Below are 17,535 nucleotides of genomic sequence, written 5' to 3'. Positions count from 1 at the left end.
TATTAATTCTTGAAGGTCATCAATTACAAACAAGAACAGTTTGGTTTTTTAGTAGATGTATTTTACCACCTTTTAAAAATTATATTATTTCTAAGCAGAATTATGTACAATGATGTGTTTTACACACAATGCTTGCTTGCTCTTTCAAAGGTTTTTCTGAATGCATTAAAATCATGGCTTGTCCTGGTCTTAGCTTTAAAAGGTCACATGCCTTAAATTGCATGTCAGTTGGATTAAAGTGGAGTCTTCTGGAATTACAAAGTCTTTAAGTTAGATGCATTAGAAACAGATTTTTTAATGTGTTTATCAAAGCTGTATTTGTCACCCACTAATGGAACACTCCAGACACTTCTGCAGTGTTCAAGATCTTTAAAAAGCATGTACAAACACAAGACAACAAAATACATACCTTAGGTGGTTTTCTAGATGATGGAAAGAGTCAGCAGCGATGATGAAGAGAAGCGTGAATACACCATCCACATAAAGAGAAGGCAGCAAAGAAAAAGAAATAAAAACAAGATCAGTGTACTTCATTACTATACTTCTGAACCTTTCTTGTAATTCACAATATATTTAAGTATTTAATCAAATCAGAAGATATTTTTGAGATACTGATATTTGTTAAAAAATCTGCAGTGTAATTACTTCATTAGCAATATAGCCTCACTTTAAAGATAAAGGAAAAATGCAAGATTCCTTATAACTATAATATCTGACAACACTGAGTTCCGGAAGGAAAACAAGCATCCATTTTCTTTACCACTGAACTCAAAACACACCCCCATCTTTCGTGACAAACTAAAACTAAGCCTGCAAACCTGGTAGACCAATGTGCCTGGGTGAAGCCCCACTGACTTTAGTAGTGCTACACATGCAAGACCAAGGGGAGCGTCAAACAACAATTGTTTTTTGTAGAGATTATAAAACTGTTAAGAAAAATAAACCCACAGTTTTCCATAGCCAAAGGCGGCATAGGAAGCCACTCTAAAAGTACTGTTCCCCTTCATGTGCTACTCCAACTAGTGCAGTCAGAAATACTAAAACAGAGGCAAATAAATAAGTAAATAAGCAAGCCAAAGACACCAGTTCAGAGTGCTTCACCTTCTCCTTAAGCACTTTCATGTTTATGCTGGCAGCCATATGGCCACATGGTGCATCAGATCAGTTCTGTTTTCTTTTTGGTAGGATTGGTTTTCAGGCAGACTGGTGAGCCAATCTGTCTCACCATGCAGCCTTGTGCTTGCTAATGACAATGCAAGACGGGAGGTGAAAAGGCAGTGCAGAATTAGATCATCAAAACTACAGCTTTAGGCGTATGTTTAAGTTATGCACTGAAATAGGCCTTAAGTGATACACAGAAAACATTTGTACTTGTTTTTCACATCAGGAAAAAGCATGCAAATGTGAATGAAGAGAAAGACAGCCACAAGAAAAGGTTATAGACAAAACTGCACAAGCAGGGAACATGGTAAGGCTTAAAAAATTAAGGATACAGATGAAGGGTTTCTACCTATTTACCCAACAGAGAATGAACACTCCACACAGTGTTCAAAGATACCTGGCTGCTAGAGTCTCTGCAGAAGCACATGGGACCAAGCCCTATTTTCATCCACAAGATCACATACACTAAGTCCACAAAAGTCTGAGGAAAACAAACACTTCGAGCACTTTCCCTATCCCCTAGTACAGAGGCTCAGCAAAGAGAGCTAAAGAGAAGTAAATCCATAAAGACATCTTAGACAATCTTTTCAGTCCACGCTCAGATGGTACCTTAGATGCCACGTTTGTCTAAGCCAGAAGGTATGTAGCTGCTGCATGGTACTGGCATAATGCAAAAATACTTTGCACCTGGGCAGAACCACATATCACAGCCTTGCCTTTTCATAAGGTTTGGCTACCCAGGCTCAGTCCACAGCTAGCTCATGCCCAGATGGCTCAGACCTTGTGCAGAATGCACTCTTACCTAGTAGGAAAACACCGATTTCATTACTATGCGATAAAGCTTATCTAGCCAAAGTCCAGGCACCAACTCTAAACTTCCTAATCTTACCTAGAGGAGGAATTCCTATAGAAGAAAGTTATCAAAGATTCCCTGTAAAGTTTTTTTTACTAGTGGAGTTTTTTTTTTTTTAATTATTATTATTTTTTAATATATATGCTCATAGCCTGGGCAGGGGGATGGGACATAAAAATAACTCAAGAATGTATCAACTTTCCTAGAGAATTCCTGATAGATTGCTGAATAAAGCTTTACGGGTTCACCAGAATCCCTAAATAGCTGAAAAAAAGCAAATGTTAGTAGAACATTTACCGCTCGCTTTTCTGAGCACGTGAACATTTCTTCAGATATTTCCCTGAGCAATGCAAGACATTACACTTCAAGAAATTCTCCCTCATTTTCCTCGGATGTCCATTTTAAGAAAAGTGGAGCAAACGTGACTTTTGAAATCACTGGTGGCCAACAGCGCTTCCTAATTGAAAGCGAGATGTTTATCACTCCAATTTCCTAGGTTTCAGAGCACAGCAAGCTCTTGCTCTCTCCTGCTCTAAACTCTCCTGCTAATAAGACCAAACCAGCAACTGCCTGGGAACACCTGCTACTCCCACCAGCAGCAGCTTCAACAGGGGCCTCTGGAATAAATCATTTCTCTTGGCTTACAGTATATATTTTTTCTTCACAGTTATTTGGAACTTCTCGCTAACCAAGCCATTGTAACCGTTATTGCGGCAATAATTCAGACAGTCACTCCAAAATACTTTCTCCAGGCAAAGGACGCAGACTGATACAAAACTGTTTACAGTTTAACTGAAATCACATCTGCAGCAGTCTAAAGATGTGTTATAAAAATTTCATTAAGCCTCAATCAATTTTCCCACATTAGGACTTTTTTTTTTTTAATCTTAGCAAAAATATAAGTGCTTTATGGCTCTTCTGCCCCAGAAACCAACGTCCTTAAGCTGCATTTATAATTGGATTTGGCTCCATTTTTACCAGACTGACCGTACAAATCTCGTGATTCAACGTCTCAAGTCTAGGAGGAAAAACAGCAGATTGCAAAGCTGCAGCAATTAGAATTTTCATTTCCCGGACTTATTTGGTGACTCGTGATTGCCCAGCTGCCCGTGGTGCCAGTCACGATGTGCAGAGGCACCTTCCGAATCGCCACAAAAAACCCCCTAGAATGAACGGCTGCTACACTTCAGCAAATAGCACAGAGTTACCTAACCTTGCAATGCACAAGGGTGGATTTTGGTCTAATCTGACAACAGGCAATACACACAATCAAATAGAAGACTGACTTTTCTGGCATGCCTAAAACTCAACACCAAAATAAATACCACCAAAAGTCTTAAAAATATTTTCACAGATTGGGGGGGGGGGGGGGGGAGGAGGTGAGTTGGGAGGACTTCAAAGCCCATTGCACTCCTCAGCTTCATCCTGCCTTTGTCCTTAAGCCATCATGACTTCAGCAAAATAACACTAGAATAATTTTTACAATATTCTGGAAAGTATGTTTACTGAGGCATTATTTTTCCTAACAGTATGAAGACTCTCCCATTCCTCTTGGCTAACACATGTTAAGTTCCCAGAATGCACAGCCATTTTCTCAAATTTTATTTCAGACAGGGAAAATCAATTTCTAAAAAGCTTTATGCCAGTACAAAATATTCTTCCTGTTATGTCTTGCTAAAAACCTCGTGATGCTCCTCACATTTGTCAAGAGCAGTAATCCACAAAACGTGCATCAATTCTGCTGTAATGTCACATGCTAGTACCTGGATGAGCAGAAGCCTTCTTGACTAAATCCACATTTTCTCTTTATCATTTACCCACCCACTGCTTGTGATAGCACATGAGATGAGTGCATTTTCCTGGTAGTTTAACAGCAGCAAAGATTTCCTTCTTAAAAACAAAAGGAAGCTACCTACATTATTTCACAGTAGTCTCTGTCTGCTGTGCAGAAGTTGGTATCAGCTGGCATTACATATTCTGACTAAAGAACCTGTTCTGTGTAATAGGAAGCAATAAAAAACACACTTGCCTAATCATATTCACAACTATACCAACAAGAAAACATTTCGTCCCATAGTGAGTATTGTGTCAGTATTCCCAAATGTCACTTTTACCAGAAAAACAACTGTTTTATTCACCAAAAAACAGAAAGAATCCGGTAACGTTTTTCTCCCCACATCATATAATTTCACTGCCCCTCCCCCTCAAAAATCTCATCTTCAGTAGGAGCGAGGTACCTTTGAAAATGGGACAATACATGTAAAACCAAATACTCCAAATTAGAGGAGACAGTGGAACAAGGCACCTTTGAAAAAACAGGACTTGGACGCTTCAGAATTATACCCACAGAGCCCAGTTCATCTGCGCTTCAACTCTGCTAAAAAGCCAAGTATGTCACAATCATACTATTTTATATTTTAGAAAGTATTCTGGGGATTCTTTTCCTTTCTCAGAGTTAGTTAATGATTAACCAATCACAACCAGCTACAGTAAGTAGCGCACACAGTATCTATAGCAGATGATGAATGAACCACATGGCTACGCTTGCTCTCCTAAGCTGACTCCACCAAAAATCATCATCTAAGATGGTGAGTCTGGAATACCTTATTGCTCTCATCACATGTGCAACCACAACAGATTCATGGTACTTGGTTTTCCCAAATATATAATTAAGTAGCAAGTGTTTACATGTAGTGGCTACTCATTGATGTACTCTTCAGGATCACTTGTCAAAAGAATCATTGTAGGCAATTGCCAATATACTAGGAAAAGGGAGAAAGCCTTTAGTATTTTAATATGAGCTGAAAAAGAAAAGTATTCCTTCTTTCCTTCCTAAGCATAAAAATCAGCAAGTTGAAAAGATCATCCTGACAGGTAAATAGAATGTTTTAATATTTATTTTTGTAGTATGCATTGCACTTTCTCCCCTAATACATAACTTAACTTTCAGCTGTCCATGACAGCATTTGATAGCTGTAGTCTCCAAAACTCTGTTTCTGTATTCCCCAGATGCAGTTTATTCCATTAAGAGTGCAGCAGTACTAGAAAACAAATGGCTTCTCTGTATGAGTCTGCAGCCTGACTGTTCCCAGCTCTGTCAAGTCAGAACAGGTTATCAAACTTGTAATGTCTTTACACGTATGGGAAGATGTAGCTTTGCACTCCTCCTCTCTTTGATTTGGGAGTAATTTCTTTTCACACAATCTCTTCAGCATCTCCGAAATCTACAGACTAGCTGCTTGAAACAAATAATGGTTTGGGTTTTTTTTTTTTTTTTTTTTTTTTTTTTTTTTTTTTTGGCTTTTAAGATCCGGCTGCCTTATAGCTCAAGCTGAGAATATTCCATCAGCTGTGCATGCTGGCATCATCCAAAGGCACAGCGCAGGGGAACAAACCAGTGATAGGACCCTCATAATGCTTTACTTCATGAAAATAACTGCATTGTTTATCCAGGTAAACACAGGCTTTCAGAGAGGCTGCGGCAGAGGCATTCAGCACTCCTAACTGCAAACAGCATAATTTATTTAGAGAGCAAAGCGATGAGCATGCTCCTATCCTTCATAACAAGATCATACAGCTCTAAGACCATTCTCTGTTTCTTGGTTTATCACTGCAGGCTGCTACTTGCAGGCCTGACACCCAGCATCTTAAAATGCATGCCTATATATCGTTAATGAGTGCTGTATTTCTTAACAAAAGCACGCATCTACGAAAGGACCAGTCTGCCACAGCAACAGTTTCAGCTGATCACGTATTACAAACTACTAGCAGCATACAATTTTCTCCAAAAAGAATACAGAATAAGGACATTTGTTTGCCAGTCTTCCCCTTCCACTCCCTAAATGCAGATGACACAAGAAAATGGCAGCTGCAATGCCCTGAAAGGGAACAGTGTCCCATCTTTGTGCTCGGCTGGGGTGCCTCTAGGAGAGCTGACTAATGATGAAGTCAGCATTATAATTTGATACTAGGGTTCCTAGAACAATTAAATTATTTTACAGACTGTATGAGCACACATACATAGATAAAGTTACCTTATATTCTTGCATAAGATGGGACAGCACATGCCTTGTGTCAGTATAATCCTGCCACCCAGCAAGCCTGTCCTATAGACAAAATAATCCCTTGAAGAATAGCACAAGACAAACATTTTAACAAGCAATTTGACCAACTGCCCCCATAATAAAGTATTAGCTGATCATAATCAGAAACACCAGCAAAAGAGATGCATACTTTAAAAATATGCTGCTCTCTCATGCTTTGTGTAAATAGTGTATCAAGAAGCCATGCTGCTCACTGCAAACCTACCATGTGCCAAGAGATAAAGCCAGACACTGAAATCAGAATGACCAGTACTGCAAAGCAAGTTAAACACCACAAGCGTTACAACAGCAGAGTGACTTCCATCAGAAGAGAAATTGTCAGAAAATGACCGAATATTTCACCATAATAGACTTTCACTCCAAGAACTTAAGTCCATTTTTTACAGCAGTGATGAATTAGGAAAAAACACCCCATAGGTTATGAAACCAACACAAGTTCATTAAAATAAGTGGAAGGCAATATCCTGACACTTATAAAATGGAATAGCAGAAAGTGACAACTGCCCTGGAACATCGCTAGTCCCTAGCTCACCTCCCATGCTAGCTCTGACTACTTTAACTGCCAAAGGCATTATATTCCAATGCCAGCAACGTGTTGACGTGAAGTTCAAATGGGTCTGAACTTTTTACAGAAGACTTGGTGTTCATGTAAAAACAACTTCTATTGACAGCGTGAAAAAGGGCTGATGTCTATCCTACAAGCAACAGCATGCTACTTTGCAAACAGTGATAGGTTCAGGAGAACTGTATTAACTAGCCACCCACGTGCACAGAGATTAATCCATTGCTTTGGTAGAAAGTTCATTAAGGAAAATTCTGTGCAGTCACTCCAACAGAAAATAAGCTTTTTCCAACAAAACAAACAAATAAAGAGGAAGTAACCCATTTCAGTTAATTTGCCTAGTTTTACTGAAAAAGCAAAGACTGACCAAATGAAATCATCATAATTCTACTCTGTCAGAAAAGAGCTTCTCAGCTCTACTAACTTAATCCTGATTGCTGGAAACTCCCATCCAGAACCTATCATGTTAAGTAATAAATTTTGCACAAGTCTTAAATCATACTCATTTAAAGCCTGTCCAAGGCTCTAGTTATTCTGCGAAAACCTCCTATGGAAGTACAACAGAGCCACAATCACATGCATATTAAACTTAAGCTTATTAAGTTTACCATCCAACTATTCTCACAACAAAATGGCAAAAGGAATACAAATCTTTCTGCCTAATGATTGCTGTTAATGGTAATTATTCCAACAAGTAATCCTGACCCTTGGAAATGGATTCTTTTTCCTCCTTTTTTCAATAAAACTGAGCGCCAAAGATTCTAAGGCAGGAGGCTTTTTTTTTTTTTTTTTTAATAACTTAGCAAGCTCAGCGGGATGACAAAAAGAGGGAAGAAAAATATCAGAGATCAGAACAGAAATTCTGTTAACTTCTAAGGCTACTCTTTAATAAATGATTATTAGCTTGAATGTAATGCAACTTTTGTTTGGGCAAATATACAATATTTCTGTAAAATATGTGGAAACTTATCTTAGATGTGTTAATAAAGTGACTGCAACACCCACTATCCTTATTCTCTTGCATTTGTTATTAGCACTCGGGAGGAGAAAAACACCTCAAGTATGAACTGGCATTTCAACTCAACATACAAAGTCTGTTGAGACCATTACACCCACACAGCCAGCCACTTGGCTTAGCTACTGCCAGCTGACTATTACGTACCAACGTCAATGGAATTCCCTTTCCACATCACAATTCCTTAGAAATTCCTTCTCATATATTTCCTATGATAACCATCAAAACACCAGACTCTAGTGAAGATAACCCTTCTGCATGCAGTACTCACAGCTACTTGAAAAATACATGGCTGTTTATCACTATACACAGTATTAATGACAAAACAGACCACCTTCAAAGGCGAGTGAAAAAAATTTGCTAAGCAACAGTAACACTGCATAGATTAAATTCTACTTTGTTAGTAGTAGCCCTTTTAAAAGCATTATAATTCGCTATGAAGACAAACGGCAACTAGCAGCTTGGTCGAGGAAGATCAAGACAAGATCTCTCTTTCCTGTAAAGGACTATGTACTGCAAAGAATGAGATTGTAGGCATTAACTGAGTAATTGGATCTGAGCCTTGGCTGTAACACTTAGTTTTCCTTAACGAATGAAAAAAATCACTACCTTTTTTGGGAGATAAGCGTATACATCCTTAGTCAAACACAAGGATATAACTGAGAAGCTTCTGAAGAGACGCGTGCCATCACGACTGTTCGTTCAGACTGGACAAGGGGCAAGAATCCCAGCGTTTCACTGCCACATTCCATTACCATAGCAGAGAAAAATCAACATTCAGATTTCATCTAATTTATGTTACTAATGAGATTTCAAGAGAGACCTTAACTGGGCCTGACACTACATCCTTTCACATAGCTTTCACATGTTAGCAGTCTTTAAATGCAACTGTAGCATGGGGGGGGAAGGATCTTTGAGACTTGCAGCAAAATTCACAAATTATTATTTTCATTTTATACTAGCATGTTTTTTCAGTATCATCAATATTAAAAGAACTGATCAGAAAAAAAATACTGTTCAATTAGTATATGATATTTAAAATTTCCAATTTTGATGATGGTAAGCATTAGCATAACAATTTCCATCACTTCACCAGAAAGAGTTTTACAGAAAAAAAAGTTTGTCAGCTGTTTTTGGCTATTTTGACATTACATTATTTGGTTTAAGTGTGAACAACTGCTACCATTTGCCAGAAAGTGGACACTACACAGAAAAAGAATAACCTGGTTCATGGGATTTAAAAAACAAAACAAAAAAAAAAAGTTTAGTGTGCAAGAATACACTAAGAATGTAAACTCAAACCAACTTCACATAGATAGACAAACCAAATAAGGTCTTCTAGAGTTGTTGTAGTAACAACAACTAACTTAATCCATGGATGTATCATAAGATGAATAAAAGTATCAAGGAGATTTTAGTCTTGTTTAGTACACACATGTGTACTTATACTCAATGTTCTCCTTAAAGCTTAAGCAGTATTTGTTCTAGTAACAAAGCATGTGATTAAATCAATCATAAGTTACCCAAAGGCTAGAAAAAGTCTTTGCAGTATGTGCTCCAAGTTTATCCGCTAACAAAAACGGAACAATTATCATGACAGCTAGTAATCTTCACAAGAGAAGACAACAAGCACTAGATTTTTTTAACACAGGAAAGAAAGGCACAACCTGAACCCATCCCTAGAATATGAAAATAGATCATTTCCAGTAGAGAAAATGCAGCAGTGGGAATGTAAGCTATGGATTTTCCATCTCCTGAGTCTTCAGACAGAGTTTAGATGCCTTTCTGGTAGATCCCAGACAGTCAAAAGTTACTGGGCGCAGTATTTTGTTACAGAACGCAACCTAATACTCTACAGAACAGAGAAGATCAGACCAAAAAATTTAACAGATCCCCTGGTGAACTGTGAATTTGTGAAAGTTTATATAAATGTTATGTTACTTTGAGTCACAAATATTTCCTTTTCTACAGCAAAGCTTGCAGTCAACACCTCGCACGGAGGCATTATATTATGTATGTAATAACATGTACTTGATAGTAAATGACAATCACTTGGCTTGCAAGCCACCTGATTAAGACATAAGCAACAGGAATGACTGACACTCCAGGCTTCTAAGCAAATATCATGACTAACACTTCTATCCTTGTTATCTGTGGAAAAACAAAATAGAAGCCCTAAACACTTCACTTCCCTGGAGTGAAAAAATGAAATACATACTGCTGAGGTACAGCAAATAGGCAGCATTTAGACCTGTAACAGTGACAATATAGAGTATAATACCTTTGTGGGGTTAAAAAACAAGGGTCATTTTGTGACTGGAAAAAAAAAAGACACAACTAAATATCCTATTCAATGATATAACCTTAACAGGTTGTAGACTAAAAGATCCAAATAATATTTGCACCTAACAAGTTCTTTTTCTAGACTCAATTGAATCCTGAATGATTTAATTTATATTCTAAATGAAGCCTGGCTTCAAATGCTGAAGTATAATGGAATCAAGAAAAAAATTAAATCAACTTTTTCTAAAGATATTAAAGTGTAGAGCAATAGCATGAGCACTAGTAATAGAGATGATCTGCAAAATTTGTGATTCAGGAATTTGTAACCATTACAATCATCCCAAACTTATGGATGATTTAAAGACTTCATAAAATAGCCAGTAAAAAACATCTCTAAAAATAGTAAATTAAAACCATCTCAAAAATCTTTATATGGTGTATTCCATATACCAACCCAAATATACTAGTTTCATAGAAAGAAATTTACAACATGAAATATAAAGGTTGCAGCTGAGCCCAGCAACATTTGAAAGGGTTTCAAAATAAGTGTTTCAAGGGAAGCTTTATGTATTTTCCACATCTCTAATAAGATACAGTCGGTTGGCTGTAAAAAATACTATCCTTTGTATCCATCAAGCAATGTCATCAGACAAAAATGGGCATCTAGGTTTCAACTACTGATTTTCAGTGAAGCTTGAGCTGTACTACTTTAAAATCACAGTCAAAAATTTTAGTTTGCTTTGGCAGATAAAGGAGTGTTAATTTAGTCTCTATTTTCTTTAGCTCTAAGTAGGAGGTCACAGTCATTCCTGGGAAAGTGACGGTTCTGTACAGCTCCAGTGCAAACGAAATGCTTGAAGACAAACTTAGAAATAAACAAAACAGCAAGAGGCAGAGGGCAAAAAAAGGGTCTGTATGTGGAGGTCAAAAGGATCACACAAAGGTTAAAAATGGATAAAAAGTTGATTTATTGCTGACCTTACCAGAGACACTGCCTATAAAGTTAAGGGAACACAGATACAGCTTTGAAGTGCCCTACAGTGGAGAACGAGTCCACAGCTAAGTGCTAACAGTTGAAGTGTACCACTCGAACCCAACAGGGGTGAACAATTTATAATATTTGCTTTGCTTCAAAGGACTTCATTCTGACAAGGCACAGAAACCAGGGGGCCTCTGTCTCACAAGACTTGTAATTAATTTGCAAACAACAATGCTGAAATGTAATGTAACTAAAAAGTAAAATTCCACATAAAATATTACAAGCAATTCCCATAGCTAATAAAAGACGCATCTTTCTCTAAAGAGTAAACACAGACACATGAATTGCATTACGATTACAAGCCTAATTAGAACAAAGTTTCAGTAAACTGCACCAGGGAACAGAAGTCATCTCAGATTTTTTTTTAGACATTGAAGCTTTTCTAGAGAATCTAAAAATAGATCACGATATTATGGTCCACAAGTAATTAAAGCAATCATAGAATTATCCTGGAAAAACATTTAAAAAATGAAATTGATTTTCATCATTTACTCAAAATGAATTATGTCTATTCCTATAGCTGAACGGCTAAAACAAGTCTGCCTATATATCAACTTAACTGGTTAAGTAAAGCAATAAAACACTTTAACTGCTTAAATAAAGCAGTATTACTTCAAGGATCTCTGGATCATACCATTTATGACTGTCACAGGTAACAATGCCATAAAAATCTCTTAAAGTTGTTCAGACCCCATCTCAAAGTCAGTTAGGTTGTTCTGCTGCATGGAAGGTTATTCACTCTACCACCGTCCAGAAACTTTTACTGATATCTGATTATGAAGAAATTTAATCTTATTTATTTGTTCTTGTATCAACACTGTCCTGTAATTCAACAGTTCAATTTTCCCTATTAACTCAGCTTTCTATATATGCTCTCTTGTGTTATGGTTCCTTCCTCTCTAAGTCCCCTCTTAAGTAGGTTCTGCAGTCCTCTAATCACCTTAAAAACTTGATGCATCAGTTGGGATTCATATGCCTTCAATGTGCAGACTCTGAAATGTAGGGAATTCTCCCAAACTGGTTCTACCAAGTGTCTTTTAGAATGGCTTTGTTTCTTTGTTGAATTTGTATTACATTGCTTATGAAATAACATTTGCATTTGAACAGTTTGGAAGATATCTACATTCTCAGAAACAAAGATATTACTACATATAAAGCATAACTCTCTTTGGCCTTTATTATATTTCTACCATTACCTAGGTTTTCCATGGATTGTGGAGGGATGAATTATGACAAACTTTAGTTTGCATTACATACCAGAAAGAAAGAGGAAGGCGTGAATAACAGAAATCACTTAATTTTTAAAAGCCACAGACATGTAGCTAACAAATTCCTTCTGAGAATGTCTTGGAAACAGAAGGGAAAAAATTTGAAAGCAGAGATGGTATCTTTAATTAAGCCACAGGTGAAATAGTTATATCTTGGCAGTGGAAGACAGGAAAGGAAAAACAGGTAACATTTCGAACATACATTTGCTGTTTCATATATGAGACAGAACTGGTAAACTTCAGACTAAGACGTTGCTCACAACTGCACTAAGAATATAGCTCTTCGTTATAATTGTTCAAGAGGCAAAGCCAACGTAGGAAGTTTCCCCTCTTCCCCAGCTTCTGGTTCCCAGCTCCTGTGCCACAGTTTGCCACATTCAGTTGTGCCTCTGCCATGTGCAGCACGGGGAGAGGGGTTTGCTTTGTCATTGCTTTTTTTTTTTTTTTTTTTTTAAAGGATCTTCATTTTATTTTTTTAACAGCAGCACGAAACAGCTATATCAATGCAGGGAACGTACGCAGTGTAACACCCAGTTGGGGACGCAAAGCCAGGAAGAAGAGAGGGGAAGTTGCCTGTCACCACTCAGCTGCTCTGGCCTATCACTTTCATCAAAAGGGGGAGATCCTGCCTCTGACAGTCACCAGACCCTTTATCAAGCCAACTCACTTGAGAGCAGAAACCGTACCAGGAGTCCAGCACAGCTTCAGAACAAAAGAATTACACACTGACACTTCCCTCGTGCTCTCACTAGTGACCAGCAGGGAGAAATTTCAGGAAGAACTGATCGCTGTATCTGTGCTCAATGGTCTTTCCTTCAGTTTTTCTTCTCATTAATTTGCCTAACCATTTTTTAATCATATACACTTTTAACAACCACAAAACATCCTGAGACAAAATCCAGTTTGATTATGTCCATGCCCTTTTATTTGTACAGACAGTAAATCATTCTGCCTGTTGTTCACCAATGTACAAACCTCTAACCATATCCCTTTCCCCTCCCCAGCTGTCTTGCTAGACTGAAGAGTCCCCATCTACTTAGCCATTTGTCATGAAAGCATGGTCTGTAAGCTCATCATCCTTGCTGCTATCCTCTACTTTTTTCTAGTTCTAGCCTTTCTGAGACAGAAGAGCCAGAACAAAACACAATATTCGAGATCAGTGTGCAGCTACACAGAGACATGAAGCTTCCTCTCTTGTTCCCTGCTCTTTCCCTACCTGCTTCCCAAGCAAGCCACAACGTTCCCTTGCCTTGCTGACCCATTGCTGAGCACCGAGCTGATGCTTTCATGGAACGATCATACGTCCAAGATCATTTTCCTGAGAAGTAACAGGTAGCTCAGAAAGCACCGCTGAGTAGCTAAGGGCAGAAGAGCTTTGCATGTAATAGTGAATTTCAGCTGCCCTTTCATCACCCAGTCGCAGCCCTTTGCGAGGTCCTTCCACAATCCTCTGTGGTTGGCTTGGCCTAACAACATCAGCTACAGCAGCGTAGTGTTGTTACATATATTGTCATACCAGCATTCAGCCTTTTTCCAGTTCATTCATAAAACAAGAAATACCAGATCCAGCAGAGATCGCTTTGGGACTCCTTGTCCCAAGCACAGGGGTGGTGGAGAGGATTTTAATGGAGCTTATGGCTCACCTCCATTCAGTATTATTTTTAACTGCCAAGAGAAATCAAAAGTCAATTTTGGTTCTTATCCTCCAAAAGACCCAAAGTATAAATATGGTCGTATTGTTTAAGCTGTTTGCTTAAAATAATTCATTGGAAAAAAAAAATCAACAAATCATTAAAAAAAAAAATCAACTTCAAAGTTATTTCAATTCTCAAATCGTCTAGACATCTCTTTACAAAGAAGGTAAAGAATTTTGCAGAAAGAGTAAGTCCCTTCCAAAGGGAGTAGAGCATTATGCATGAGACACTTCTCTCAGCTATCCACCTAATACGATTCCTGCAGAAATTGCTGAGAAGTGTTTTAGAAAATATTTTGTCTGACTTTTAAAAACAGTCAATACTTTCATGAGGCATTGTTTTTTAAAAAAATTAATTTTGCTGATAAATTAGTTGCAGACCCCCTTGATCAGCTTTCTCCAGTTATCTGAAATGATTAAGCCATTACTGACAGACCATTAACCAGTTTCATGACAAAAAGTTGCAGATTAAAAAAATCCAGCAATTTGAAAAAAGGTGATACAAAAGTGCAAGACCAAAAATGACAGTATTGAGATGTGAAATACAGCAAACATATCCTTCTGTCTTTAGGTCTGTAAAATTACATCTAAAGCTTAGGAACATGAAGAAACATTCAGTATTTTTCTGTTTTAAAGAAACTCATGACATTACCCAATTCAAAAGCTGCATCCAAGAAATAAGGAAAAAAGCAAGGCCAGAGACAGTATTTCCTGTTCATCATCTAAAGAGCTGAAAATATTTGCTTTATTCTCAGCTCTCTTCCCAATAGGTTGCAATGGAAAATTTTACGGGCATCTTAGCTTCTCTCTCTCACACATTCTAAATCCCGAGGATGCAGCTACTACACAGAAGCTTTTCTTGAATACACACACAGTTTTCCATCTCCATTACAATACTATAAACTGAGTGACTACATTGCAGGATATGCAATTCTGTTTCTAATTCATTCCTGTTACCTGCCACAAACATTCAAGTTCTCTGCATGTCATATTAAACATACTTGTACCTACTCCTCTGCAACAACTTCAGCTCATTAGTCATCAGGAAAGCAAAAAGCAATTATTTCATATTTAATTAAAATCCAAACCTCCTCCTTTTCAGCAGTGAAACCTGCCCCTAATAGATACACCTGAGGCTCAAAAGCTTAATATAACATTTCCTTTAGTTAAGGTAATCTTGACACACAGAAATTGCATGAAAATTTAATGTCATGCTAAGTCAAAAAAGTTAACAGCACATGATAATGATACATAAAAATAGTAAAATTTGAATAGAAACACTAGCTTTTCCAAATTGCACTTGCTTAACGTGTATCAAGATATTTAGAGTAAGCACTTCAGTTACTATGAGAACAGTAACTCTTGAGTAGCTACAAATAAAGCTCATTTTTGTACAGAGCTCTGCAACAAACATCAAGAGTTTTATAAATCCTCTCTCATTCAAATATTTCTCTGGAAGATATCACTGCATACATCAATCAAATGCAACTCCAGTTTGTCAAACTGAAAAAACCCTAGCAACAACAAAACATTCGTACCATTCCTCCTTTAGGGCAAGGATAAGCCTCCTTTACATGCTGAAATGTCATCAATTTTTCTTCTGGCTGTTCAGTGGGCATCTCCCCTCCCCTCACACACACTTAAAAGAGGTCTTTAAAATGAATTTTAAAATGAATTCATTCTGCATTTCAAGCATAGCAAATACATTCTTCAGCTTTTTGCGGGGGAATGCAAGGGGAAGTGAAAAAATTTTTTTTTCCTCTTTATAGAAGAAAATGACAGGAGTGGTTATCTATTTATAATTGCAAATTTTTGATACCTAGCGTGCAGTTATCTATCCCTTCAAGGTTTTACACCACAGGATCGAATTGGAGCAGTGTGGTGCACCAGTGAACAAAGCTGAAAGTATAAAGGGCCACAGCTTCATCAACCAACCCTCAGTTGAAGCCTTGCTGCAAGGCTCCACAGCAGCGGGACTGTACATAAGCGTTCTCCACCTGCGCAGTTAGCACCTTCTCTATTCCGCACGTGGGCAACTGCGGAGGATTCACAAGCAGTACTCCCTCTTTGTTAACACACTAGATATGCAAAGAGCAACCAGAAAATAGTCCCTTCAAAGCCTGTATCAACAAACAGCCTTCACTCCTTGCATCATTGTAAATTAAGCTGGTGAAATACTACTAGAGAAGAAAACTGAAGGTTAGTAAACATCCAGGATACAAAATTCAGGCATGAAGACTTTACAGGGAACTCTTGCATTAGTCAACCGACCAAAGTCCAACATCCTAAAGTAAAGAGTAAGCAACTCAAATCATTTTAGAAGGGAGGGAGAAAGTGACAGGATAGCTAGAAGAGAGACAGAAAAGGTCAGTAAAGCTGCTGATCCTGTACCACAAGAAGAATTTAGTTTTCATCTTGTTGCCTTGATATATTTTACTACACCTTTGTGTAATCAACTTGGCAGGAGAAGCGTACCATTTATTTTCTGCTCCTCCTTTCCTGCTCTCCTCAGAGGAAGTTTTTTAGTTGCTACATTAAAGAGTCAGAGGTAAACTAAGCTAATAAAACTAAAGAATACTTTTTAAAAACTGCTGATGTATTGCCAATATTTATTTTAGTCTGGATTTTAAACAGGCTCTCACTAACCTAGCTCCAAACCATTTGTGCCTTGGAAGTTTTTGGTCATCTTCCACTGTACTAGGGTGACCTCACATACAAACCATGATATTTACAGTTCATTCTTTTGGCTATTCTCTGATCATTTTTCAACGGGTACTTTTTAGATTCTGCTTTAACTTCCATTTGTTTTAATATTTGTTGCAGTGATATGATAATGAAATATCATACAAACATTTCATCACCTAATTCTGTCAAAAACGTGAAGACAACATTTGCTACATTCGTAGAGGAAACACATCCTCAGCCTGCATGCCAAGCTTCATATTATCCATTAGGTATGCTGCTTGGAAATAGAGCTGCATAATGGAATTGCTGAGACTCTTTGCCATAGCATCACCGGCACTATAAATAACTACGATTACAAACAATATCACCATGTGAGCATTCCAGGCCAGCCTATAAATAGCAATTCAGAAAGAACCAGCCGCTCTCACGACAACACCACCTCACTACACCACATATTTGCTAAAGATACCAACTTATATATGTTCACTGAGAGGACGTAAGAAAAAAGTTGAGCTATCTGAATTTTGTAGATTAAATAGCTATTTCCATAACCCCTTATTTAATAAGCTGCTGATAATTCACAAAACTGCCACGATGATTTCAGATCCAACATAAATGAACACTTTATATATGAGTGTGTTAATATTCGGCATTTGCAGGAATGTGCACATTTGCAATACTTTCCTTGATAATGAAGTCCTGCTTGAGAGCTTCTTCAGAAAGGGCATACTAATACGACTAAATGGCTGTCTTTGTATTATGATCAGAATTTTGATTTAAAAATTAACTTAGGATTTCAGCAATAAAAGCAATGGGACGCACATGACACTATGCAAGGATTCTTAGAGATAAGACGCTCATCTACACCTACCT

General features: G+C 37.6%; 1 protein-coding gene across 7 annotated transcripts in view; it reads right to left on the bottom strand.

The window, feature by feature from the left end:
- The window catches only part of KIF13A (kinesin family member 13A), a 123,388-nt gene that overhangs the window by 76,646 nt on the left and 29,207 nt on the right, over positions 1 to 17,535 (bottom strand). For all 7 annotated transcript variants that reach the window (XM_064506982.1, XM_064506983.1, XM_064506985.1 and 4 more), the window contains one exon: positions 410 to 422. In XM_064506982.1, coding sequence (XP_064363052.1) covers positions 410 to 422 — 13 coding nt within the window. The remainder of the gene's footprint in view (positions 1 to 409; positions 423 to 17,535) is intronic.

This window comes from Dromaius novaehollandiae, chromosome 2, assembly GCF_036370855.1.
Source record: "Dromaius novaehollandiae isolate bDroNov1 chromosome 2, bDroNov1.hap1, whole genome shotgun sequence".
Classification (NCBI taxonomy): Eukaryota; Metazoa; Chordata; class Aves; order Casuariiformes; family Dromaiidae; genus Dromaius; species Dromaius novaehollandiae.
Note: the sequence above shows the minus strand (reverse complement) of the source record. Positions and strands in the feature narration are given on the sequence as shown.